Consider the following 27,873-nt stretch of genomic DNA (forward strand, 5'->3'; position numbering starts at 1 on the left):
CCTCCCCTCGTCTGTGAGTGGTCCCATCCTCTTCAGGTCTCTAGGCATGTCAGTTTCGGCTTAAAAAACTCCACTGGATTCCCAACACCCTTGGAATAAAAACCCAGACCCCCCGACCCTGCCCAGCCCCACAATCCCCTGTTCACTCCACGCAGCCTCGCTTGCCCTTGGCTTGTCCTTGCCCACCTGAAACAGGTCCTCTCTAAAAGAAGGACATAGCCGTGGAGGATACAGCATAAACTGGTTAGAATCGGCTAGGTCCAAGGGGGCGTAAGATTCGACTTCCAGGGGAACTGGAGCCCCATTACAGGCTCATTGTAATACATGAGCAAAATGACACACGCACCAGCACCAGGACTGTTCCGAGGCTGACCATAAAGGTCAAAAAGTGGGTGGTGGGGCTTCCCTGGTGGCGCGGTGGTTGACAGTCCGCCTGCCGATGCAGGGGACATGGGTTCGTGCCCCGGTCCGGGAAGATCCCACATGCCGTGGAGCGGATGGGCCCGTGAGCCATGGCCACTGAGCCTGCGTGTCCAGAGCCTGTGCTCCGCAACGGGAGAGACCACAACAGCGAGAGGCCCGCGTACAGAAAAAAAAAAAAAAAAAAAAGTGGGTGTTGGCCCAATTCCTGGAAATCCCCGCCTCTTCCCCAAAATATTAGAGTTGTCCCAATCCTCCCACTCATTAGCCTATAAAATTACCCAGCCCATAAAAACTAACCGCCCCATATTTGGGGGCCTCTAGCCTTCTGAGATGTCCCACACTCTGTCTGTGGAGTGTGTTTCTCTCTAAAGAAATCCACTTCTTACTTTGTCTCTCACTGAATTCTTTCTGCGATGAGACATAAAGAACCTGAGCTTTAGTAAGTCCCGAGACCAGATGCATGATCTCGATTAAAAGATAGTGGGTTCTGACTGGGTTCGAGTCCCAGCCCACGGGTTCAAGTCCCACCTGAGTTCCATGGTTGCACACCCACTAAGCTGGTCCCCCTTGGCCTCCCCCCTTGAAGCGCTGGCCACCACGACACACAGTTTATTTTCTCCACAGCACCACTGCTCTCTGAAGTGGGCTTGTTTATTCATCCATTTACTTTTATTGTCTGTCACCCCCTCCCAAATCTGTGAGTACAGGAATCTGACTGTCTTGCTTGGCTCTCCCTCCCCGGAGCCTGGAACGGGGCCTGACACCTAGAAGGAGCTCAAGAAACATGTGGAAGCAATGAAGGAATCCAGGGAATCAAAGCTCAGTCACAGCTGTGCATTGGCTGCCCCTCTCCCAACCCAAGCCCTTTATCAGGGAACCACCTCTGATCAAATTAGAAAATGGTTTCCTTTGGGCCCAAGTGCACTCGGCTGAAATGGGTGAGACTATGGGTGACTTAAAGGAGTGACCCCATTTTGTCCATGCTCTAGTTTGCACTCAGGCTGCTTTGTGGAACCACCCAAGCCACAAGGCGACCTGTGTTCTCCCTGGTGGGGCCAGTGCTCAGGAGACCTTGTAGCCAAGAGATACCATTCTCTCAAATATTTACCAGGCCCTGACCTCGGAACTGGGTGGCAAGAAACCTCCACTGAGGGAGAACTCTAATGCACCGACACGGGTGATCCCTGAGGCTGCACCCATGTCACGGGCACAGGTGCGCGGGTTGACTGGTGATGTCTGCAGCGGGAGGGCAGAAGCTCTGGGGCCTGAATGCAGAAGGGCCTCACCTGACGTGATTGCGGCGTCCCTCCTTAAGTTCTCGGCCTCGTGCTTCAGGGAGGTGATTTCCAGGGTCTGGCTCAGCACCTGGTTGTAGCCTTGTTGTAGGGCACTGATCTGTGGAAGGAGGCAACACACAGTCAGAGGGGGTCAGCCAGGCCTGCAGGACACGCCGGTACTTCTCCAACGTTGGGCAAAGAGTCGGGCTGATCTTGGATCGGGGTGTTGGGGAAACCAAGGTTTTCAGTTGTCACTAGTGGAAGGGGCAGGAGGGGCCTGTTCCTTCAGTGACCACCATGTCATCGGTCCTCAAGACACGAACCTTATCTTTGTGGCCACCCAGGGGCTCCGGTGCTGCTGTCTTCCTATGACCTGTGGGTTTTCAGCCATAAATAGACCAGCTGTTGGTTCCAGATCATCCAGCACTGACTGGATGCACAGCAAAGTTCAAGAGCCGGGAGCAGGTTATGAAAGGAATTCCCTCTAATGAGAATAGAGGGTAGTTTATACCTCACAGAACACTCCAGAGTTTACAGAGCCCGTTCACACATGCTACACTGATACTCGTCACAGCGTTGCTGAAGGCTGACGTTCCCATTAATGTGCCCATTTTGCAAGGGAGCCAGGTTGAGACTCAGAGAGGCGAGGCCCCCTGCTCGGGATCACGCGGCTGGTCAGACGTGGAGTCTGATTCAAACCCAGTCTTTAGTTGCCTGGTTCCTCCTTCCCAGGTGGCTCTAGGAATGAGCGTGAGAAGTTGGAGGCTGTAAAGCATGGCATGGACTCGGGAGCCGGACTGTGGCCTTCAAGTCCTGTCTCTGCCAGTTAACGGGCTTTGTGAACACAAGGAGGACACCATATTCTGTTTCCTTTTGTTCAGTCTGCACGCGGGGTGATGGTAGTCCCAACCTGATAGGATTGTTAGAAGTATTTTAATAAGTTAACATGTGTACAGGTGCTCAGATCAAGCCTGGCACACGGCACAGGGGGATGAGCTATGACGGTCCTCTCCTCTGACTACCCACGGGGTGTTTTCTTTCTTTTGTTTTGGGTTTATTTTGGTTTTTTTTTGCTGTATGCGGGCCTCTCACAGTTGTGGCCTCTCCCGTTGCAGAGCACAGGCTCCGGTCGCGCAGGCTCAGCGACCATGGCTCAGGGGCCCAGCCACTCCGCGGCATGTGGTATCTTTCCGGACCGGGGCACGAACCCGTGTCCCCTGCATCGGCAGGTGGACTCTCGACCACTGCGCCACCAGGGAAGCCCTCACGGTGTGTTTTAGCTTCAACTTCCCTCGTCCGTCTCTGGGGAAGGTAGTCGGTAATCTTTATGTGTGCATTTGTAAGCCTTGCCAGGCTCACTTAAACGCCAGTGTGGTTGTTATTAAGAGGAAATACAGGGGCTTCCCTGGTGACGAGGTGGGTGACAGTCCGCCTGCCGATGCAGGTGACGCGGGTTCGTGACCCAGTCTGGGAAGATCCCACATGCCACGGTGCGGCTGGGTCTGTGGGCCATGGCCGCCGAGCCTGCGCATCTGGAGCCTGTGCTCCGCAATGGGAGAGGCCACAACAGTGAGAGGCCCGCGTACCGCAAAAAAAAAAAACAATAAAAAAATAAAGGAAATACAGGAATCGTGGGTGGGAGCACCACAGGCCGGCTCTATCTATGGCTGCTGTGAGCACCCTCTAAGTCCATGGCTCAGAGCCCCCTCAAGGGCGGGCCCCCCTCCAGGGGTCTAGGTCTACACGTGGGGTGCGGAAGGCTCTCCATCAAATGCAACGTTGGTAAGGGCCCGAAAGTAGCTGCCAGGCCTCGGCCTCCACAGAGCAGGTACCCGAGAGGCCGGGAAAGAGAGCTGGGCCCAGAACCCCCTCCCTCTCGGTCTGATGTGGCCAGACTGCTTGTTCTGAGTGGCCCGGACATTCCCACCTCAAGGTGCACTGTGGGCCTTTGCCCTGTGATTTTTCAGATGTCAGGCCTCAGTACTCCCACAGGGACACGTTTATTGGGGCATAAATGTCAAGCAATCCGTAGACAGGACAAGAGCTAGCTTGTTTTGTTTTGTTTTTTTTTTTTTTTGCTGTACGCGGGCTTCTCACTGTTGTGGCCTCTCCCGTTGTGGAGCACAGGCTCCGGAAGTGCAGGCTCAGTGGCCATGGCCCACGGGCCCAGCCGCTCCGCAGCATGTGGGATCTTCCCAGACCGGGGCACGAACCTGTGTCCCCTGCATCGGCAGGCGGACTGTCAACCACTGCACCACCAGGGAAGCCCCACTAGCTTGTTTTGATAGATCAAAATGGAAGTGACAAGGAGAAGGATGCAATTTCTTTTCCTTTTTTAAAAATAAATTTTATTTATTTATTAATTTATTTTTGGCTGCGTTGGGTCTTTGTTGCGGTGCATAGGCTTATTGCGGCACCTTCTCTTGTTGCGGAGCCTGGGCTCTAAGCACACGGGCTTCAGTAGTTGTGGCACGAGCGCTCAGTAGTTGTGGCGCACAGGCTTACATGCTCCACGGCAGGTGGGATCTTCCCGGACCAGGGCTCGATCCCGTGTCCCCTGCACTGGCAGGCGGATCCCTAACCCCTGTGCCACCAGGGAAGTCCTGGGTGCAATTTCTTTGTTCTCCTAAGGTAAGGTTGCCAGATTTAGGGGAGGAAAAAAGGATGTTCACTTAAAATAGGATTTCAGATAATGAATAATATTTCAGTGCAAATGTGTCCCATGCAATATTTGGGACACACACTACAACGAAATTCTAAAATTCAAATTTAACTGGGTGTCCTTACTTTATCTGGCAACCCCACCCGAAGAGAGTTCCTAAACTTCAGTCATTCATATACCACTTTCACTATTTTTCCCATGTCTCTTGGCTAGTCCCACTATAATTTCTTAGCGTTTTTCGTAGAAGCAGCTCCCTTTTTAAACTTAAAAACGTGCATTAAATTAAAAATAACTGTTATAAGAGTAAATAGAGACTCAGTGTCTTAAATAAAAATAATCCCTCCAAAAGAAGAAATACAGGAAATTCCCTGTTTACAATCAGACCAGGTTGCGGGCATCACGCTAAAAAAAAAAAAAAAAAAAAAAAAAGATTGGGGGGAGGTGGTGGGCATGCCCAGGTAATGGAGTTCGGGCGTGCTGATATGGCCACCAGATGGCGCTCACAGCCTTTGGTCTTGGTTTGTATCCTTGGAAATCTTGTCATTATTACTCTGGTAGAATTAACAGAACCGTCAAGGTCTCACAAGTTTTCTGACTCGTTTCATACACCATCATGGTTCAGAGTCTAGGACATTTGGGGCAGTTACACTTACTTTTTCCCTGGGGCACCTGAGACATTATTGGGGGGGGTCTATGCTAGAAGTTGCGGGGACACAGGCCACTCTGACCCCCACTCTCCCCAAGGCTATACTTTTGCATGTTTGTGCTTTGGAAACTTTGAGTGAAAAAATTCTTTCACATCTTACTTTTCTCTGTTGGGGGTAAATACAACTTTTCCATAAAAGGTCCTTGGAACACTGAAAGTGTTTGTAAGCTCTTCTCAGCTTAATGCTTTTATTTGCATGATACCAGAGATAGAACACACAGAGACAAACTTCCAGAAGGGAAAACATACGTTCCCCTCTAAGACTCCAGTGGTTTTGACAGATTGAAAATATTTCAATCTGAGTGTCAGAGTTTTAGGATTTTGGATTGCTGGAAAACTCCAAAGAGTCTTCAAACCTCTTTGATACTTTTACTATCAAAGTAAATATCCATATTGTTTGTAATGGCATAAATTCCAAGATGTTTAATGTCTGTTAAGCTGTGTAATAAAATGGGCACTGAATCATAAGAAAGTTAAGAGTGCTAGGAGGAGTGATTCTTTCAGGATGATAATTTGGTTTCTAATTAGCACAGGCGTATAAGAGCACATGGAGGTAAGAATTTTCTAGTGATACTGTAGCAGATCGAAGATCTCTGAGAGCAAATCATTATGCACACACCTTCGGGGACCAGGGAAAACACATAAAGTAATCAGAACCATAAATCAACCTGCCATGTGGCTTACACTTCTGGTGGAATGCTCTGCAGGCAGTAGAATAGTTAAGAAACTAAAATGTCAGTGGTTGAAACTCGATTTGAGTTCAAACCGATGGAGCCTCTGGTTCATATATGCCTTGCTATAAAATATTCTTCTTCAGTTATAAGTGAAGCTCCAGTGGTAGGGGAGGCAAGAGCATGATGCATCAGTGTAATTATTTCTAGATAATTTCTTTGTAAAAAAACATTTTTTCCCCAAGATATCGGCAGCCACTTTAAATAATACTCAAATTGGGACCGGCTGATATTCAAAGATATGTGCAAATTATATAATATTCTATGTCAAATATATTTCAATTATTTAAAAAATGGTATGTGGGGAATTCCCTGGCAGTCCAGTGGTTAGGACTCTGTGCTTCCACTGCTGGAGGCCTGGGTTTGATCCCTGGTCAGGGAACTAAGATCCTGCAAGCCGCGTGGTATGGCCAAAAATAAAAAAGGTATGTGGGAATAATTCAGCCTCATCCATGTACCTGAAAAAGACATGTCATTTTCTCAGGAAAGCTCTGAAATGGGAGAATAACTGAAAGGAATATTTCAGCAAAATTGGGTTCAGTTCAAGAAAAAGATGCTCATTAATGTGTCAGCTACATGTCAAGGTAGCTGTTTGCACTAATAATTCCTACAGGACCTGTTACTTTCATTGTTTTTTCAAAACCAGGTTTGAAGGAGAGTCATTAGTTCATTTAAATATTAGAGCATGTATTTGTTGACTTGTTTTTTCTGTCTCCCTCACTAGAGCATAACAGGGGGAAGGATCATGTCTGTCTTGTTCTCTGCTGAATTCTCAGAGCCTGGAAGAGGGCATGGCACGGGATAGGCCCCCCAAAATATTTCTTTGGATTAATGGACGGATGGGTGGATGGATGAATAAAGAACAGACAAACAGACACGGTCCTAACAGAGTTCTAGAAGGTTACTGGGCCCAACCTTTGCCTTCATGGAGCTTACAGTTTCCTGCTAGAATCTCCTAGGTTCACCATACACAATCTGTGTCCTTTCTAGAGCACCATTTCTAGGATTGAAACTGTGTACCTAGAATCGGTTACAGAGGGAAAGACAGTAAACAGAGAACAAGAGAACAAAGGCCCCCAAGCATTGACTATGGTTTTTTTTTTCCTCTCTCCTTTTTTAAAATGTTTATTTATTTATATTTTTCTTATTAGTCACCCATTTTATACACATCAGTGTATACATGTAAATCCCAATCTCTCAATTCATCATACCACCACCACCACCCCCTGCCGCTTTCTCCCCTTGGTGTCCATACGTTTGTTCTCTACATGTGTGTCTCCATTTCTGCTCTGCAAACTGGTTCATCTTTACCATTTTTCTAGGTTCCACATATATGCGTTAATATATGATATTTGTTCTTCTCTTTCTGACTTACTTCACTCTGTATGGCAGTCTCTAGATGCATCCACGTCTCTACAAATGACCCAATTTTGTTCCTTTTCATGGCTGAGTAATATTCCATTGTACATATGTACCATTTCCTCTTTAACCATTCGTCTGTTGATGGGCATTTAGGTTGCTTCCATGATCTGGCTATTGTAAATAGTACTGCAATGAACACTGGGGTGCATGTGGCTTTTTGAATTATGGTTTTCTCTGGGTATATGCCCAGTAGTGGGATTGCTGGGTCCTATGGTAATTCTATTTTTAGTTTTTTAAGGAACCTCCATACTGTTCTCCATCGTGGCTGTATCAATTTACATTCCCACCAACAGTGCAAGACGGTCCCCTTTTCTCCACACCTTCTCCAGCATTTGTTGTTTGTAGATTTTCTGATGATGCCCATTCTAACTGGTGTGAGGTGATACCTCATTGCAGTTTTGATTTGCATTTCTCTAATAATTAATGATGTTGAGCAGCTTTTCATGTGCTTCTTGGCCAGCGGTATATCTTCTTTGGAGAAACGTCTATTTAGGTATTCTGCCCATTTTTGGATTGGGTTGTTTGTTTTTTTAATATTGAGCTGCATGAGCTCTTTATATATTTTGGATATTAATCATTTGTCAGTTGCTTCCTTTGCAAATATTTTCCCCCAGTCTGAGGGTTGTCTTTTCATCCTGTTTATGGTTTCCTTTGCTGTGCAAAAGCTTTGAAGTTTCATTAGGTCCCATTTGTTTATTTTTGTATTTATCTCCATTACTCTAGGAAGTGGATCAAAAAATATCTTGCTGTGATTTATGTCAAAGAGTGTTCTTCCTATGTTTTCCTCTAAGAATTTTAGAGTGTCTGGTCTTACATTTAGGTCTCTAATCCGTTTTGAGTTTATTTTTGTGTATGGCGTTAGGGAGTGTTCTAATTTCATTCTTTTACATGTAGCTGTCCAGTTTTCCCATCACCACTTATTGAAGAGACTGTCTTTTCTCCACTGTATATCCTTGCCTCCTTTGTCATAGATTAGTTGACCATAGGTGTGTGGGTTTATCTCTGGGCTTTCTATTCTGTTCCATTGACCTATATTTCTGTTTTTGTGCCAGTACCACATTGTCTTGATTACTGTGGCTTTGTAGTATAGGCTGAAGTTAGGGAGTCTGATTCCTCCAGCTCCGTTTTTTTCCCTCAAGACTGCTTTGGCTATTCGGGGTCTTTTGTGTCTCCACACAAATTTTAAGCTTTTCTATTCTAGTTCTCTAAAAAATGCCATTGGTAATTTGATAGGGATTGCATTGAATCTGTAGATTGCTTTGGGTAGTAGAGTCATTTTCACAATATTGATGCTTCCAATCCAAGAACATGGTATATCTCTCCATCTGTTGCTATCATCTTTAATTGCTTTCATCAGTGTCTTACAGTTTTCTGCATACAGGTCTTTGTCTCCCTAGGTAGGTTTATTCCTAGGTATTGTATTTTTTGGTTGCAGTGGTACATGAGAGTGTTTCCTTAATTTCTCTTTCAGATTTTTCATCATTAGTGTATAGGAATGCAAGAGATTTCTGTGCATTCATTTTGTGTCCTGAAACTTGACCAAGTTCATTGATTAGCTCTAGTAGATTTCTGGTGGCATCTTTAGGATTCTCTCTGTAGAGTATCCTGTCATCTGCAAACAGTGACAGTTTTACTTCTTCTTTTTCAATTTGGATACCTTTTATTGCTTTTTCTTCACTGATTGCTGTGGCTAGGACTTCCAAAACTATGTTGAAGAATGGTAATGAGAATGGACATCCTTGTCTTGTTCCTGATCTTAGAGGAAATGCTTTCAGTTTTTCACCATTGAGAATGATGTTTGCTGTGCCTTTGTCATATATGGCCTTTACTATGGTGAAGTAGGTTCCCTCTATGCCCACTTTCTCGAGAGTTTTTATCATAAATCAGAGTTGAATTTTGTCAAAAGCTTTTTCTGCATCCATTGAGATGATCATATGGTTTTTCTTTTTCAATTTGTTAATATGGTGTATCACATTGATTGATTTGCATATATTGAAGAATCCTTGCCTCTTTGGGATAAATCCCACTTGATCATGGTGTATGATCCTTTTAATGTGTTGTTGGATTCTGTTTGCTAGTATTTTGTTGAGGATTTTTGCATCTATATTCATCAGTGATATTGGTCTGTAATTTTCTTTTTTTGTAGTATCTTTGTCTGGTTTTGGTATCAGGGTGATGGTGGCCTCAGAGAATGAGTTTGGGAGTGTTCCTTCCTCTGCAATTTTTTGGAAGAGTTTGAGAAAGATGGGTGTTAGCTCGTCTCTAAATGTTTGATAGCATTCACCTGTGAAGCCTTCTGGTCCTGGACTTCTGTTTATTGGAAGATTTTTAATCACAGTTTCAATTTCATTACTTGTGATTGGTCTGTTCATATTTTCTATTTCTTCCTGGTTCAGACTTGAAAGGTTATAACTTTCTAAGAATTTGTTCATGTCTTCCAGGTTGTCCATTTTATTGGCATAGAGTTGCTTGTAGTTGTCTCTTAGGATGCTTTGTATTTCTGCGGTGTCTGTTGTAACTTCTTTTTCCTTTCTAATTTTATTGATTTGAGTCCTCTCCCTCTTTTTCTTGATGAGTCTGGCTAATGGTTTATCAATTTTGTTTAACTTCTCAAAGAACCAGCTTTTAGTTTTATTGATCTTTGCTATTGGTTTCTTTGTTTCTATTTCATTTATTTCTGCTCTGATCTTTATGATTTCTTTCCTTCTGCTAACTTTGGGTTTTGTTTGTTCTTCTTTCTCTAGTTCCTTTAGGTGTAACGTTAGATTGTTTATTTGAGATTTTTCTTGTTTCTTGAGGTAGGCTTGTATAGCTATGAACTTCCCTCTTAGAACTATGGGATGCTTTTGCTGCATCCCATAGGTTTTGGATCGTCATGTTTTCATTGTCATTTGTCTCAAGGTATTTTTTGATTTCCTCTTTGATTTCTTCAGTGATCTCTTGGTTATTTAGTAACGTAATGTTTAGCCTCTATGTGTTTGTGTTTTTTACAGGTTTTTCCCTGTAATTCATTTCTAATCTCATAGCGTTGTGGTCAGAAAAGATGCTTGATATGATTTTAATTTTCTTAAATTTCCTGAGGCTTGATTTGTGACCCAAAACGTGATCTATCCTGGAAAATGTTCCATGCGCACTTGAGAAGAAAGTGTAATCTGCTGTTTTAGGATGGAATGTCCTACAAATATCAATTAAATCTATCTGGTCTATTGTGTCATTTAAAGCTTGTGTTTCCTTATTAATTTTCTCTTTGGATGATCTGTCCATTGGTGTAAGTGAGGTGTTAAAGTCCCCCACTATTATTGTGTTACTGTTGATTTCCTCTTTTAGAGCTGTTAGCGATTGCCTTTTGTATTGAGGTGTTCCTATGTTGGGTGCATATATATTTATAATTGTTATATCTTCCTCTTGGATTGATCCCTTGATCATTACGTAGTGTCCTTCCTTGTCTCTTGTAACATTCTTTATTTTAAAGTGTATTTTACCTGATATGAGTATTGCTACTCCAGCTTTCCTTTGATTTCCATTTGCATGGAATATCTTTTTCCATCCCCTCACTTTCAGTCTGTATGTGTCCCTAGGTCTGAAGTGGGTCGCCTGGAGACAGCATATAGATGGGTCTTGTTTTTGTATCCTTTCAGCAACCCTGTGTCTTTTGGTTAGAGCATTTGATCCATTCACATTTAAGGTAATTATCGATATGTATGTTTCTATGACCATTTTCTTAATTGTTTTGGGTTTGTTTTTGTAGGTCCTTTTCTTCTCTTGTGTTTCCCACTTAGAGAAGTTCCTTTAACATTTGTTGTAGAGCTGGTTTGGTGGTGCTCAATTCTCTTAGCTTTTGCTTGTCTGTAAAGCTTTTGATTTCTCCATCGAATCTCAATGAGATCCTTGCTGGGTAGAGTAATCTTGGTTGTACGTTCTTCCCTTTCATCACTTTAAGTATATCATGCCACTCCCTTCTGGTTGGTAGAGTTTCTGCTGAGAAATCAGCTGTTAACCTTCTGGGAGTTCCCTTGTATGTTATTTGTCATTTTTCCCTTGCTGCTGTCAATAATTTTTCTTTAATTTTTGCCAAGTTGATTACGATGTGTCTCGGTGTGTTTCTCCTTGGGTTTCTCCTGTATGGGACTCTCTGTGCTTCCTGGACTTGGGTGGCTATTTCCTTTCCGATGTTAGGGAAGTTTTTGACTATAATCTCTTCAATATCTTCTCGGGTCCTTTCTCTCTCTCTTCTCCTTCTGGGACCCGTATAATGTGAACGTTGTTGTGTTTAATGTTGTCCCAGAGGTCTCTTAAGCTGTCTTCATTTCTTTTCATTCTTTTTTCTTTATTCTGTTCCGCAGCAGTGAATTCCACCATTCTGTCTTCCAGGTCACTTATCCGTTCTTTTGCCTCAGTTATTCTATTGATTCCTTCTAGTGTGGTTTTTTTTTTTTCAGTTATTGTATTGTTCATCTCTGTTTGTTTGTTCTTGAATTCTTCTAGATCTTTGTTAAACATTTCTTGCATCTTCTCGATCTTTGCCTCCATTCTTTTTCTGAGGTCCAGGATCATCTTCACTATCATTATTCTGAATTCTTTTTCTGGAAGGTTGCCTATCTCCATTTCATTTAGTTGTTTTCTGGGGTTTTACCTTGTTCTTTCATCTGTTACATAGCCCTCTGCCTTTTCATCTTTTCTGTCTTTCTGTGAATATTGTTTTTGTTCCACAAGCTGCAGGATTGTAGTTCTTCTTGTTGCTGCTGTCTGCCCTCTGGTGGATGAGGCTATCTAAGAGGCTTGTGGAAGTTTCCTGATAGGAGGGACTGGTGGTGGGTAGAGCTGGCTGTGGCATTGGTAGGCAGAGCTCAGTAAAACTTTAATCTGCTTGTCTGCTGATGGGTGGGTCTGGGTTCCCTCCCTGTTAGTTGTTTGGCCTGAAGTGACCCAACACTGGAGCCTACCCGGGCTCTTTGGTGGGGATAATGGCATAGTCTGGGAGGGCTCATGCCAAGGAATACTTCCCAGAACTTCTGCTGCCAGTGTTCTTGTCCCTTGGTGAGCCACAGCTGCCCCCCGCCTCTGCAGGAGACCCACCAACACTAGCAGGTAGGTCTGGTTCAGTCTCCTATGGGGTCACTGCTCCTTCCCCTGGGTCCCAATGCACACACTACTTTGTGTGTGCCCTCCAAGAGTGGAATCGCTCTTTCCCCCAGTCCTGCCAAAGTCCTGCAATCAAATCCCACTAGCCTTCAAAGTCTGAGTCTCTAGGAATTCCTCCTCCCATTGCCGGACCCCCAGGTTGGGAAGCCCGACGTGGGGCTCAGAACCTTCACTCCAGTGGGTGGACTTCTGTGGTATAAGTGTTCTCCAGTTTGTGAGTCACCCACCCAGCAGTGATGGGATTTGATTTCATTGGGATTGCGCCCCTCCTACTGTCTCTTTGCGCCTTCTCCTTTGTCTTTGCACGTGGGGTATCTTTTTTGGTGAGTTCCAGTGTCTTCCTGTCGATGATTGTTCAGCAGTTAGTTGTGATTCCAGTGTTCTCGAAAGAGGGAGTGACAGCATGTCCTTCTACTCCGTCATGTTGAACCAAATCTGACTACGGTTTTAAGCAGAATTATGCACTGAGGCCAAAATTCATCAATTTCCAATTGCTTTTTTATCAACGTTGTTGAGATATAATTTATGTACCAGATCAGTGGCCAATTTTAAAGTAGTTCTTTAAAACTTAAGAAAAAATTTTTTTTTCTTTTGGATTTAGTTTCAGGAGGAAGGAAGTTGACTGGTAAATCCAGACATTCTGGGTGGAGAATTTTTGGTGAAATTCCCTATAAATGAACCAGCAGCTGCCTTCAGGGTTTGATAAAGGCCTCAGTGTTTGGAACACTGTGGGGTTCCTTCTCCCCATCTCCAGCTCTTTCTGGCTGGGTCCGGGTGGGTGTGAGAAGTGGTCACTGAAGCGACAGGAGTTGGGTGGAAATGCAAAGTGGGTGTGAAAGCATGAGGTGTACAAGGTGGCAGAGCTGAGCCCAAATCACATCACTGTCTCTCACTTGCTGTGCAAGCTGTAACAAGCTCCTGGGCATCGCTGAGCGTGCCTCAGTCTCCTCATCTGTAGAATGGAATGTGTCAGAAGACTGAGGTTTAAATAGCTAATGAGGGGACTTCCCTCATGGTGCAGTGTTTAAGAATCCCCCTGCCAATGCAGGGGACAGGAGTTCGAGCCCTGGTCCAGGAAGATCCCACATGCTGTGGAGAAACTATGCCCGTGGGCCACAACTACTGAGCCTACACTCTAGAGTCCGTGAGCCACAGCTACTGAAGTCCTCATGCTGCAACTACTGAAGCCCACGTGCCTAGAGCCCATGCTCTGCAGCAAGAGAAGCCACTGAAATGAGAAGCCCATGCACCACAGTGAAGAGTAGACCCTGCTCACTGCAACTAGAGAAAGCCCGTGCACAGCAACGAAGACCCAATGCAGCCATAAATAAATAAATTAAATAAATAAATAAATAAATAAATAAGCTAATGCACCCAAAGCACCTGCACCGGGGCCTGAACATGGTAGGCACTTAATCAAATCTAATATTGTTCTTACAAGGCTAGAAACTTGCCAACCCTGCACTCCCTGGAACTGTACTCCTCACCATGCTGTGCTGACTGCCCATTTCTAACTACCCGGGTGGCTCCCCCCAGGCTCTACCTGAGAGCTGTCACCCTGTGTTGTGACCCCAAGGCCCCGACCCACTTGTCTCTGAGCCCTACCTGGTTTTTCAAGCTCTGGATCTCTCTCTGTTGGGCATCGTCCTCTTCATGCAGAACCTGAAACTTGGGCGGGATCACCCTCTCCTTCTGCCTGGAGGCAGCTGTTTCCAACAGCTTCTGCCTCAGGTTGGCCACTTGGTTCTGCAGGCTTGCTATCACGGTGTCTTTGTATTTAGATTCAAGTTCAAAATCGGAGAGACGGCTGACTTCTTTTCCCAGCAGCAGAATTATTTCATCCTGGGTGGAGGCCAGATGGGAAATTTACTAGGTGTGGGTCTGGGTGTAAGGCTGAGCCCATTTAAAGAAAGACAGGAAAAATATGGTATCATTCTTTGGGAAGGTGAGGGCAGGCAGGGAGGGAAAAAGCAGACTTTCAAGGCTATCTCTGTCACTTCGAAAATCTCATAGAGACAAGAATTGGGTTAAAATGAGGTAACTGTATATAGACTCCTGTAATGGATGTCTATACCTCACAGGTACGGAAACTTTCCTTTCCCCGAGAATTAGACTTTCATATTAAGAACAACCATCCCACTTGGGAACTTTTGTTGCTAGAAAGTTTACTTAGAGTGTTTTCATTTATAATATAGAGCCTAGCACACTGGGGACCTAGGAAAGGTAGTTAGGAAAACAACATTCTGTTTGACCACATTCTGCCTATAATGAGGGTTATTTGTTTTAACTTAAAACATTCTTAACTATTTGTTTTCCCTTTCCTCTCTTCTAATATTTCCTGCCTCTTTTGGCTATTCATGTATGAATTTTTTCCAGGTAACTCAATCTGGAAAGTAAATGAGACAGGAATACTGATTTATTTGCATGGGCTCATGTCAACTTTCGGCTGGAAAAACAAAATTGCTGGTAGACTGTACCCACAGGTATAATTAACCCTGTCCTCCATCTCTCCAGTGATAAAGCTCTGCAGCCAAAGAATTGGTTAGGTTTTCCAAAAAAGGAAAAAAAATTCCCCCAAACTTCTCACCAGACGTTATCAATAAAATGTCAGAAAAACTGAAGAAGAAGAAGAAGAAAAAATTCCCCAGAGGCCTTTTCCAAAGCAGTCACGGGAGGAGGTAAATGGGCAATTTCTGGGCCAGCTCATTCCCAGGAGAGCCGTCCAGTCAGCCTCACGACCTGCTAGCTCCGTGACCTGGGGAAGGACAGGGTCTTGCTCATGAGAAAGCCTGTCTGACATTGCCAGCTGCTGCCAGGGGCCTTCCTTTGGGTCCTTGTGAAAGTTGGTGGCAAAACTTCAAGAGAGAGCATCAGACATATTCCCTACTCCTGGGCAGTTTCCCCTGTTTCACCCTGTTATGATCAGCCAGGTGCTTATTCATTTTTCATGCAACAAACATTCATCGGGCAGCAACTAAGTGCCAGGCCCCGTGCCAGTGCTGGAATATAAGAAGTTTGCAGAGGGCAGTGGACAGCTGTGGGTTCTGCTTTCCTGGTGAGGGTCCCCTTGCCCTTCTGGAGGGAGCGTTCCTCCTTCCATGGGGTCTGGGTAGGATTGTCAGTCATGTGCCCTGCTCCTTCCTGTCCCACCTCCCCATGTGCATGTGGCCCAAGCTGGTCAATCAGAGATTTCACACATCGATTACAGAGGGAGAGGATCTTGCCTTCTTTTGGATCATAAACTTTAAATATGTAGGCTTGTTTGCCTGAGTTTGTCTTTTCTGACACACAAAGCCAGCGTCATGTAGAAAGCCAGACTCTGAGGGAAACAGAGGGGAGAGGTTGGTAGTGAGGAGGTGTTCTGATGACATTATTCAAGCTCCTGGATCTAGCCATACCTGAAGCTAGTGGTCCTTTAAATTTTCCAATAAGTTGAGCTAATTGATGCTCCCCCTCAAGCTAATTTGTTTATTGTCACTTGAAGGAGTCCTGGCAAGTTAGGGTAGAAATGGCTTATAAAGAGAAAGAATTCTTTCTATTATAAATAGAAAAAATGATAAATGGCTTATAAAAATTTTCTATAAATAGAAAAAATTATAGTGGTTGCACTATATTTCCAAGTTAAAATTGAGGCAGGTTGAAAAATGGCAACAAATACTTTGCAGTTTTGCCATCCAGTCTATTTCCCCACCCTCTAGTCTGGGCTGGCCCCGTGACTTGCTTTAACCAACGGAATGGAGTGGAAGTGATGCTGCATGATCTCCAGGCAAGTTCTTACAGGCTGTGCAGCTTCTGCTCTGGCCCCCTGGGAACCCCGAGACCACCGTGCTGTGATGAAAAACCACATGCACAAAGGGGCGCACCAGTCCAGGCATCCTGGCTGAGGCCCTAGATGTGGGAAGGAGGCCAATGGAGACCGACCACCAAACTGGCCAAGCCAGCGGCTGACTGAGGCCGCATGAGTGAGGCCAGGGGACGCGAGCAAAGGAACCTTCCAGGTCAACCCATAGATTCTGGGGAATAATGAATTGCTGTTTGAAGCCGCTAAGTTTGGGGATGGCTTGTTACACAACGATAAATACAGAATCTGAGCGTGGCTTCTCGCCTTTCTGCAACATTTTTCAGAGTCTGGTCCCAGGATGCCTGGGTTGGAACCCCCTGCCTCCTGAAGGTTTGGATTTCCGTGTCTGACAAGAACCCCAGGTAGGTCTCCTCCTCACAAACTCTGAGAATTGCTGCAGGAGCAGGCCCTGGCCCTGAAGGAAAGCGAGATATTATAGACTGCTTCTTTTAGAGTAACTTTCGAGTCGTGTCTAAGTGGGGAGAAATTGACCTGGGCCCTTCCCAGGATGGCTTGAATCCACCTGTTCTGCTTGCATCCCTGCTTTAAACCTCTCTGGTTCTTTAACGAGTCTCTTGGCCCAGGCCTCCCTGACTTCAGGGCTCAATTCCTCCTGCTAGGAACGTGTTTTTGCATCACTGTTCCATCACTGAAGGTTGACCAAGTGATTACTGTGTGGGAGTTAGAAGTACCCGCTGAGAAGCTAACCAGACCTCGCTTTGAATCCTAACACTGCTCCTTGCACTGGGCAGCCGTGAACACATCACTGAACCTCTCTGAGCTTCAGTTTCCTCATCTGCAAAGTGAAGCTGATAAAATCTATTTTGAAGTTGGTGAAGATTAACGAGCTAATAAATGTCAAGTGCACAGGACATGGCCCAGCACACAGTAGGTGCTCAGTACCTTGTAGTTGTAGATGTTATTTGGGATAAAATGAGCAGTGGCCAAACCTGGCTGAATGTCTTGGGAGGAAGAGGTGGTTTCTTGGAAGTAGGAAAAAGGGACAGTCCTTGAGACACAGAGAACAAGAGGCAGTGGCAATCTCTCCATGGTCCCTCTTGCTGCTGTAGCTCTGTGCTTCCCCAAGACCCCTCACCTTATCGTGCTGGGACAGGTCCTGGTCCACAAAAATTTCTCTGTAGGGCTCTGCCCCAGGAATTTCCTCGGCCACTGATTGTTCCGACAGTTCCGCCGCGTTGGTCCACACTAACACACAAGATCAACAGAGAATGCAGAGGAGACTGTGAGTTTCCCCAAAGTCTTAAAGAATATTTTCAGATTAACCTTCACGTTCATGAGACTTATGCACTGAAAGCATTACAGGAGGACTGGAAAGGGTAAGAGCTGCCTCATTTCTCTTCCCCAGCGTTAACTGCACTGATGCACTGTGGTGTGTCTCTTTCCAGACTTTTTTCTATGCCGCATAAGAGCTGATGACCTTGGGCAAGTCATTTGCTCTTTCTAAGCCTTCGTTTCCACATACATAATTCAGGATCCCTGATAGTCTCTGTTATAAAGGGCTATCTGGAGATTAAATAGAATAATGATATAGAGCAGGGGTTGGCAAACTATGGCCCTGCGGCCAAATCTGGCCTTCTGCCTATGTTTGTAAATAAAGTTTTATTGCAACACAGCCACAGTGATTCATTTACATATTATTTATGGCTGCTTTCCAGCTACAAAGGCAGAGCTGAGTAGTTGCAGCAGAGACCATGTGACCCACAAGTCCTAAAGTATTTACTATCTGGCTCTTTACAGGAAAAGTTTGCTGACCCCTCATGTAGCGCATTTAGCGCTAAACATTAGCTATATTTTTTATTGCAGTCATATCTTGTCAAAAAACAAAAATGCATTTACATGACAGAGATTCTTATCCAGCTTACTTTTCAGCTAACAATATCAAAAACATCTCCCCATGTCAGTATTTGTAGCTGTACTTGGTTCTTTTCCAGGGTAGCATTGTGGTCCATTGTCCAAGTGTGCCAAACGTGTTTAACTAGGATCCACTTGATAGACATTTAAGCTTTCCTATATTTTTTCTTATTTACCCCAGTATTACAAGGCCTTTTTATATGACTTTCAGGGATTATGGCATTGTGTTTGGGGACCCCACTCTGTATCACATCAGACATCTCACAATTCACTCACATCAACACTGAATACATTTCTTTTTATTGGTGTAGAAACGTTTGTAAAGATTTCTATAATTCTACGTGTGAGATCACTTGGGCCCAAGCAGCATATTTTAAATTTCCAAGCGACTATGGTTTCTGGACAGTCACTGCACATTCTTATCTTCTTGTGAAGTGAGAAACTGAACAAATTGTTTTCAGTGGTGATGAAACTTTAATGAGTATTAACATTAATGATGAATGAAGCACACACTGTCATGTTTGTGGACATTCATCATTTATTCATTTTGCTTCTGTATTTTTTATTTATGCATTTTAGAGTCAAAGATTCCTGCCCCCCAGCCAGGTCTCAAACCTCTTTGTGGACCCCAGAACCTCTAGTGGACATAGCTGATGGCCTGTGGTGCCCAGAGAATGCACAGCCTTGCGTGTTGAATGAGCAGCCCTGGCCACAGTGTTTCCTGGGGCACGAGGAACACAAGGGCCTGGAACTTCAGCAGCTGCCCATTTTCTCTCCCTCCACCTCCCCAGCTAGGTCCATGATTAGAAAACTTTTACTTGAAGCTCACTGCCCCCATCTGACTCTCTTGGATCCTGAGCAGCTAAGTCCTAACTGACTACAGCAGCAGTGACTGATAGAGAAATAAGGGAGCTACAGAATGCAATTTTCAATTTTCTCGTAGTCACGTTAAAAAGGTAAAAAGAAGAGAGGAATTTTTAATGATCAATTTTATTTAACCCAATACATTAAAAAGCATCATTTCAACACGTAATCGACAAAAAATATGGAGATATTTTATATTCTTTTCCTTCGAGGCATGAAGCCTTTGAAATCTGGGGTTTATTTGACACTGACTGCGCATCTCAATTTGGAAACTGAGTTTTCAGGAGGAAGATTTCATCTGTTTTCAGATTCCTCAAGAAATCGGCTCCCACTGGAGGAAGGTACTGACTGGCCTGTGTCCCCAGGGAGGGCCTCGGGGTCTGACCCTAACTGGGCCCCTGTCCAGTCTCAGCTTAGAGTTCTGGCGTCTGATGTCATCTCAAGGGGTGACTCCGGCTGCCTCTACGACCCTGTCGTGGCTGTCTTGAGGGACGCTTCCCTGCAAGATGATGGCCGGAGGGGGGACTTCATCAAACTTACAGAACAGGCTGATCGATGGGGTCCCTTTACTGGGGAAGGTGTGTTTACTCAAAGTCTTTGTGGGGCTAGAATTTGCTCTGAGACTTGCTTTCCTTACACCCAGGCAGGGAGGTGCGGGAGCAGTTACCCCTCACCTGCCCCAAACTTCTTTACCAGCTACTGTTATTTATCAAAAAGAACCTAAGGGCCATGTATGACCAAACCGGCTTAACTCTAGATGCTGGATCCTTCGGAGGTCCCAGTGGGGAGAAGCCCAAGGGAGAGGCGGGAGGGCTGGGGCGGTGGGACGGCGGATACGGGGACGCAGGCACTTTAAGAATTTTCGGGCATGAGCTGTTGGCCAAAAGGCAGGGGAGTTACTTTAATATTTTAACAACCCCCAGCTGTCCTGGTGCGCTCCAATAATCACCAGTCTGCAGCAGGGGCAGTATGTGTGCACCTTAACTGTGTCTTTCAGACATTGTAAGTTGTAAATAAAAGTTAAATAACGATCATGGTTAGGTAATAACTTAATTTTTAAATTTTAATATTTAAAATTTAAATATTAAAATTTTAAAATATTTAAATTATTAAGATTGTAAAATTTAAAATTTAAATATTAAAATATTAAATATTTTAATATTTACTGAATGTTCGCTATGCACCAGGCGCTGTGCTCAGCACTTACAGGCAGGATACGATTTCGTCTTCATAACAACCCAGTGAGATAGGCATTATTATTCCCATCTCCATTTTATACGTGAGAGATATGAGGCACAGAGACGTCAAGTCACCTGCTCAAGGACACACAGCTGGTAAGTGGTAGAGTCAAGGGATGAGCCTAAGTTTGTTGGATTCAGAGCCTATGCTTTTAACCACTATGTAGTCAATGTATTGAAGTGGGAAGATGTTTATGACATATTATTGAATTTTAAAAATCAGGTAGGGAATTCCTTGGCAGTCCAGTGATTAGGATTCTGTGCTTCCACTGCAGGGGGCACAGGTTCCATCCCTGGCTGGGGAACAAAGATCCTGCAAGCTGAGCGGCACGGCCAAAAAAAGAAAAAAAAAGAAGGTTACCTATGTTAGGTTCATATGATCCCATTATTGGGAAAAAAATATATATATATATATATGAATCAAGATGCTATTTTAATAAGTCACTCCACATATTTTCTTTTCTCAGTAATTCTTCCCCACCTCCCATGAGCTCTTGCCATTAAGATTTGGCCTTGGAGCTGACGTTTTATTGCCTTGTGGTACAGGAAGGATGAGTATTAACTAGAACAGGGTGAGTTTTCCCCCAGGCAAAATGACGTTCTGATTTTTGACAACGTCTGGAGACATTTTTGAGAACCACAGTTAGGGGGGTGGTGGTGGTGTTGCTACTGGTATCTCTGGTGGGTAGGAGTCAGGGATGCTGCTAAACACTCTACAGTGGACAGGACAGATCCTTCAACAAGGAGTTATGCGACCCACCTGTCACTGTGCCAAGATTGAGAAACCCTGACCTGATCTGCAGTAAATAAATCCTTGGCTTTGGGTTTTCAAATAGAATTTTTCAAGTCTAAAGCAAGGTGACAGTCTAACAGTAAACCAATTTAATTGGAAGAGCCCAGCTTTGCTAAGAGAGGAAAGAGCTTTCTCGGAACCCTTAAAAAGAGGTGTTTTCTGTCAAGAGACAGCGTGGAGGACTGGGGCACAGAGTTTTCTCTAAAGCGTGGAGTAGAGAGGCCCAGACAGAAAGGAACTCCCCATGACACGGGAAGATAAAAGTCCTTTTCTGAGGATGGGGAGTGTGTCAGGGGAACGAGGGTAAACATTTGGAAACATGAGACCTGGCTGAGAGGCTGAGGAGATAGAGCCCAGGTAGATGTGAGGGAATCTAAGCCATACGACTCATCCTTCATTTCTCCAGGGGGGATGCAAGTCCTTTAGAGAAGCCCCAAGTTCAAAATGGCACTGGAGAAACCGGTGATTACAGTGGAAAAATTTAAATGGCGGAGTGAAAAAAAGAAAAGAAACAGCCCATGTGCCATGTGTCCAAAGGATGCATTAAAAAAACAACCCCAAAAACCCTGTATATATGTTCATAAAACAGAACATGATCCATACAACAAAATGAATGAATCTCAGAAATACTATGCTGAGTGAAAAAAGCCTTCCACAAAGGAACATGTACTACATGGTTCTGTGTACTTGAGATTCTAGAACAGGAATATCTAATCCATGGCGGGAAGAGAATTCAGAAGAGTGGGTGCCTCTGGGGCCTGGGGCTGGGAATTGACTGGGGAGGGACATGAGGGAACTTTCTGGGGTGATGGTAATGTTCTATATCTTGATAGGAGTTTGGGTTACATAGGTGTACACGACCGCCAAAACTCAATGAGCACACTCAAGATCTACACCTTTCATGGTGTGGTAGCCAGTCTCCAAGATGGCCCCACTGATTCTTGTCTCCTGGTATTCAGACCCTTGCATCATCCTCTCCAATACTGGATGGACTTTATATTAGTTAGCTGGGGCTGCCATAACAAAACACCACAGGAGGTCTTAACAAAAGAAATTCATTTTCTCACAGTTCTGGAGGCTGGAAGTCCAAGATGAAGGTGTGGGCAGGGTTAGGCCTCTCTCCTTGGCTTGCAGACGGCCACCTTCCTGCTGTGTCCTCACATGCCCTTTTCTCTGTGCACGTGCATCCCTGGCGTCTCTCTCTCTCTTCTTACAAGGACACCAGCCCTTGGATTAGGGCCCACCCAATCATCTCATTTGAACTTACTCATCTATTTCAATACACTATCTCCAAATATGGTCACATTCTGCGATATTGGGATTGAGGCCTCAGCATATGCATTTTGGGGGAATGCAATTCAGTCCGTAACAAAGCTTCTCTATGTAACCAAGGATATTGCAGAAATGACACAGTTTGATTCCTGAGGTTAGATCATAAAAGACATTGCAGCTTCTGCCTCACTCTCTAGGACCACTTGTCTGGAGGAGCTGGCAGCTTGAGGATGCTCAAGCAACGTATGGAGAGGTGCACTTAGTGAAGAACTGAGGCCTCTTACCAAAAGCCATGGGAGTGACCCATCCTAGAGGTGGGTCCTCCAGCCCCAGACAAGCCTCCAGAGGACCACGGCCCAGCCACCACCATTACTGCAACCTGATGAAGAATCCTGAGCAAGAATCCCCCAGCTAAGCCATTCCCAACTTCCTGCCTCAGAGAAGCTAGGAGATAATAAATGTTTACTGTTGTTTTAGGCCATTACATCCTACAGTAATTTGTTATGCAACAATAAGTAGCAAATACAGGTTTGGGCACCAGGAGTGGTGGAAAATTTAACAAAAACCCTACGATGTGGAGTGGTTTGGGATGGAACAGTGGCCAGAAGCTGGAGGACTTTGGCCAAGAGTCTTTGAGAAAGCCTCAATAGTCTTAGTAGAAGCCCGATGGCCTTTGAGGAGGCAGTGAGGGAAGGGTTCCAGGAAAGTGAGGAAAATGTTACTGGGGTTAAGGGATCCTTGTTAGGTGGTGGCAGAAGGGTTCCTAACACGTTGCCTGTGGTCAAGAGGAAGGTAGAAAATGTTTGTGATGAGGCTGAATGGTCTAGCTAGAGAGAGTCCCAGACAGAGTCTTGGAAGGTGCTGCCTGGTTACTTCTTGCTACTTTTAGTGAAATGTGAGGGGGAGAGACAGTTAAAGGAAGGGCTGTTAAACCAGGGCAATGCTCTGGGCTTGAAAATTCCCTGCCTCCCCCGGTGGCAAATGAAATGTAAGAAACAGGTTCTGGGCAAAGATCAACTCAAGGGCACTCTCAAGAAAACACAGTCTAGAGAAGAAGCTGAGGGTGTGGTTGTAAAATCCTTTGTTAAGAATACAGATCCAGGGCAGTGTCCAGGAGAACCCTTCGGTCAAAGAACTGGGCTTCTAAGCAGCTTTGGTCCTTTGTCAGTCTTTGCAGAAGTCCATGGTGGAAGGGCTTGGGTCCAAAAAATCTGTGGGTGTGGGTTTTGCCTAATAGGATGAACCCCAATAAGAAGCACTGCCAACTCAGACTGACAGAGACCCACAAAAGTCAAAGAAGCGTCTGGACCCCCAAGCTTCTACAGGCAGGAAGCAGGCTATAAAACTATGCAGCCACATCCATGGGACACCTTTCATAGGAAAGGGAGGACGACTCAGAAGGCAGAACTCAGGGACCAGCGGGCAGAGCCAAGAGCCCTGGAAAGTCATTTCTGGACAAGAGTTCGACTGAAGCCCAGTCAAGGAACTGCCGATATTTTCCCAGCTGGACTTCAGAACTGCTTTGGGCCAGGGACTCCTGTGTGTTTCCTGTTTTTCTTCTTTTGGAACAAGAGGAGTGTATGTAGCAGTTATGCTATGTCTGTCCCACCAATATATGCTGGGTGTGTGAGGGACAGACCCTTTGTTCAGAGGTCTTCAGATTTCTGGAAGTAGTGCTTGATGAGCTGAATGTAAGGTACTACACCCATGAGCCCCATCTGTACCTGGATTTGATTTAGACGAGATTCTGGAATTTGAGCCGATGCTGTTACTGGGGTGAGATTTTGGGGGGCCTCTGGAGAGAGGAGAAGGAGTGTGAATCATTGAGGACCCGAGGGCAGGCTGTGGTAGCCAGCCTCCAAGATGACTGCTGATAATCCCCGCCTCCTGGTCTTCAGGCCCGTGTGTAGTCTTCTCCCACACTGGAGGGTGACGCCCCGTGTAACCAGCAGGATATTGCAGCAATGACAGAGCATGACTTCTGAAGCTTAGTCACAAGAGATGTTGCCATTTCCATCTTGTCCTCCAGGATCACTTGCTCAGGAGGAGCAGCTGCCGTGTCCTGAGAACGCTCGAGCCACTCTCTGGGGAGGTCCATGTGGTGAGGAACCAGGGCCCCCTGCTGACAGCCATGTGAGCACGCCGTCTTGGAAGTGGGTCCTCCGGCCCAGGTCAAGCCTTCAGATGACTGCAGCCTTACGAGGGACCCTGAGCCACAGCTGTCCTGCTAAGCTGCTGCCAAATTCCTGACCCACAGAAACCGTATAGATGATAACACATGTTTGATTTTGCTTTAGGCTGCTACGTTTGGGGAGAATTTGTTATGCAATCATGATAACTAATACACATTGTGTGTTCATTTTACATGAAGGAGACAAAAATGTTGAATTCTAGTTAATGGTATATGTGCTAAAGCATTTAGGGGGAGGACTACAGATGTGTGCTATTTATTTTGAAATGCATCCAAAAAATAAGATGGATTAATGCAGGACAAGAAGGATGGGTAGACAGAAATGTAATAAAGAGTACAGCAAAGTGTTAGCGGTAGAATTAGGAGGAGAGCTGTCTCTGTAAAATTCTTTTTGCTTTGCTGTAGGTTTGAAAGTTTTCACATTAAAATGCTGGGGGGAAATGGCTGAGTAATTTCTTAACTTGGGTCGTAGGTACATGAGCATTCCTTAGATGATGATGATGATTATGTAAACTGCAGAGATACCTTTCATTTGCCCCTTAGTCTGTATATTTCAGAATAATAACTATTATTTGAATGGCTGAGGGAAGTGACTAGGTGAGTGGTCCTGAGTGAGACCAGGGAAGGGTGTGGAGGCATCGAGAGACCTGGGGACTCAGAGGGGTCTGGGGCTGGGACGCAGAAAACAGAGAATGGGACCTTCACACCAGTGGCCACAGAAGAAACCTGCGAATCATGCCAGGGACTAAGTCGAGCCAGCTACTCTGCCAGTAAGGCTGGCAAGGCCGAGAGGATGGTGACAGACAGGAAGTCTCCTGCCCAAATGCCTGAGGCCTTCTCGGGGGGAGGGGGGAGAAGGAAACCCTGATGGCTGTGTGTCCCCAAAGTGACCAGGCTGTGAGTGACAGTCACTGAGATAACCAGCCTTAAATTTGACTGAAAAGCGTTATTTTGATTAGATTGAATACATAACATCCGGAGAAGTAATTTTCTCCATAAGCCTCAGTCTCCTCTTACCTGTAAAATGGTAATAAAATATTTAAAAACCTCCTAAGGCAAGAGGGATTTCAGTTACCAATATGTCTGTACATCTGAGTCGAAGTATATAAATTTAGATTCTGATACACATTCATATATATTCATATATACGTACAAACACACACACACACACACACACACACTCACCACAGAGGTACTGACGTGTGCAGATGGGCAGAGCACAGTCTTGGAGGAGTTTGTACCAAAAAGTCAACAGGGAGAATTCTGGTGATAAGGGTGACAGCTTATCTTTTACTGTTTTCTAACTTTCTGCTTATCCCAATTTTTTCACATCTGATTATGTTCTACTTCAGAACCAGAGAACATAAGCAAAAGCCAGAGAAAGACAAATATCATACCATATTGCTTATATGTGGAATCTAAAAAAAGGTACAAATGAACTTATCTACAAAACAGAGATAGAGTTACAGATGTAGAAAATAAACTTATGGTTACCGGGAATAAGAGGGGGGAGGGATAAATTGGAAGAGAGGGATTGACATACACAATACTATACATAAAGGAGATAACTAAGGACGACCTACTGGATAGCACAGGGAACTCTCCTCAATACTCTGTAATGGTCTATATGGGAAAAGAATCTAAAAAAGAGTGGATACATGTATATGTTGAACAGATTCAGTGTGCTGCATACCTGAAACTAACACAACACTGTAAATCAACTGAACCTCAATAAAAATTTTAAAAAAAAGGGGAAAGCAGAAACTGAGACCCATCCTCCTAGCAAAAGCCCCTCCCCTAAGCCACCAAGGAAGCGCCCATGAGTACCTTGCCTGATGATGGGAACGCTGTGGGCGGCTCTGTCCACCTCGAAGGAGAACATCTTCTTGCTGGCACTCATGGGCTGCCTGTGGGAGGCTGGTGGGACCATGGGGGGCTCGGGGGACCCCTGCGACCAGCTCCTCTGCACTGGCGCTGGCCAGATGCCCGGGTAGAAGGGGGTCTGTGTTGGTGAGGGTGACTGGTTCAGTTGCTGGGTGGCCCAAGGTGGCTGTGGCCTTGGCCAAGGTGCTGGGCCCCTCACCCATGGGAAGGAGACCTGCAGGGGCAGACAAGAGGGTCAGGGGAGGTTACGAGCAGCTGGGGTGGTCTTCACCTTTCTGTCCCGGCGACATAATTGCTGCCCTAGATTTCGGCGTATAAGTCACTTCTCCCAGGAAGCCCTCCCACACTCTCCCCAAATTTGGGATGGTGGTCCCCACCATGGGTCACCTTGCACACTATCGCACCACCATTTATTGGGTGCAGCCTTCGTGCCAGGCACCCAGTCAAGAGATTCACATGCATTACCTCATTTAATACCCCTGATGCTCTGTGACGAGCCCGAGGCTGAGCAAGACCTAGTGACTTTCCCAGGATCACAGATTTGGCAGTGAGCGTCTGAGCTGGTACAACGCCACCTCTGAGCTCTGAGAGGCTGACAGCTTTTTGTCTACCTTGCTCAGCACCGTATCCTCAGCTCCTAGAATAAACCCTTGGCTCATACACAGTAGGTCCTTAAATACTGGTTGAAAGAATGAATGAACACATCTCCGAGATTCAAGCCCAGCTCTCCAGGACACACACATCCACACTGTGTATCTCCCTGGCACTCCCATTCCACCTGTTCCCCGAAGCCGAGAGCTCTGGGGTGGTAGGCACCCCAACTGGCTCGCACCCCAAGTGGCTCATTAACCTGTGATCCTCAACATCTGCCACATCTGATTCTTGCCAGACGCTCCATAAATATCTATCGAGGGAACCTTTTTTCATCTGATCCAGTGGAAGATGTCTGTAGCTACTTTCATTAGAGAGCGCATCAAAATCCATCTACACCGGGAGAAGCAAATGCTGAGAGGTGCTGACACCTGGCTTTGTCTTGGTTAATGCTGTTGTGGCCATCCCTCCCCGAGCCTAGTGGTTAAACCGTGACATCGTGAATGCTACCATTTACTGTAATTACTCACCGATTTCTCGCGATAGCCCTGAAGGGGAGGAGCTCTCCTTATTCCTAGCTTACAAATGAGGCTTGGAGAGGTTAAGGACTTCACCAAGCTCAGGTGGTGGTGGAGAGGGTGGTGGGACTGGGGTTCTGGAAAGCTCTTTCCCTCTCTGTCTCTCTCTCCCTTCTCTGCCCCGCCCCCAGTCTCTTGGCAGAAAAAAACACACTTTTCAAGGAAGAAGCTAAGTTCAAAGGTTTGCCGCCTGTGGCGGTCACGTTTCTCTTTCTGCAGACTGCAGACACAGAATGAGAAACAGGACAGAATGCTTCCGAAATAGGAGCACTGGCAGACAGAACTTCCTATAGCTCCAGCTGGATTGTATTCAAGAGGAAGGTTCTCCACTCACTCAGGTTCCCAAACCAGTCTTTTAGCTACAGTCTTTCCCAGCCAAGTCAAGA

General features: G+C 45.4%; 2 protein-coding genes across 3 annotated transcripts in view; both read right to left on the bottom strand.

The window, feature by feature from the left end:
- LOC309807668 (interferon regulatory factor 6-like) overlaps positions 1–27,873 on the bottom strand; it is a 490,462-nt gene that overhangs the window by 237,066 nt on the left and 225,523 nt on the right. The window lies entirely within an intron of this gene.
- The window catches only part of LOC309808037 (forkhead-associated domain-containing protein 1-like), a gene marked incomplete at both ends in the record, with an annotated part of 85,275 nt that overhangs the window by 24,808 nt on the left and 32,594 nt on the right, over positions 1–27,873 (bottom strand). The window contains 4 exons of the mRNA XM_082628049.1: positions 1,710–1,818; positions 13,969–14,205; positions 17,301–17,410; positions 26,262–26,532. Of these exons, the coding sequence (XP_082484175.1) occupies positions 1,710–1,818; positions 13,969–14,205; positions 17,301–17,410; positions 26,262–26,532 (727 nt within the window). The remainder of the gene's footprint in view (positions 1–1,709; positions 1,819–13,968; positions 14,206–17,300; positions 17,411–26,261; positions 26,533–27,873) is intronic.

Source organism: Mesoplodon mirus, assembly GCF_964341445.2.
Source record: "Mesoplodon mirus genome assembly, chromosome: 7".
Taxonomy (NCBI): domain Eukaryota; kingdom Metazoa; phylum Chordata; class Mammalia; order Artiodactyla; family Ziphiidae; genus Mesoplodon; species Mesoplodon mirus.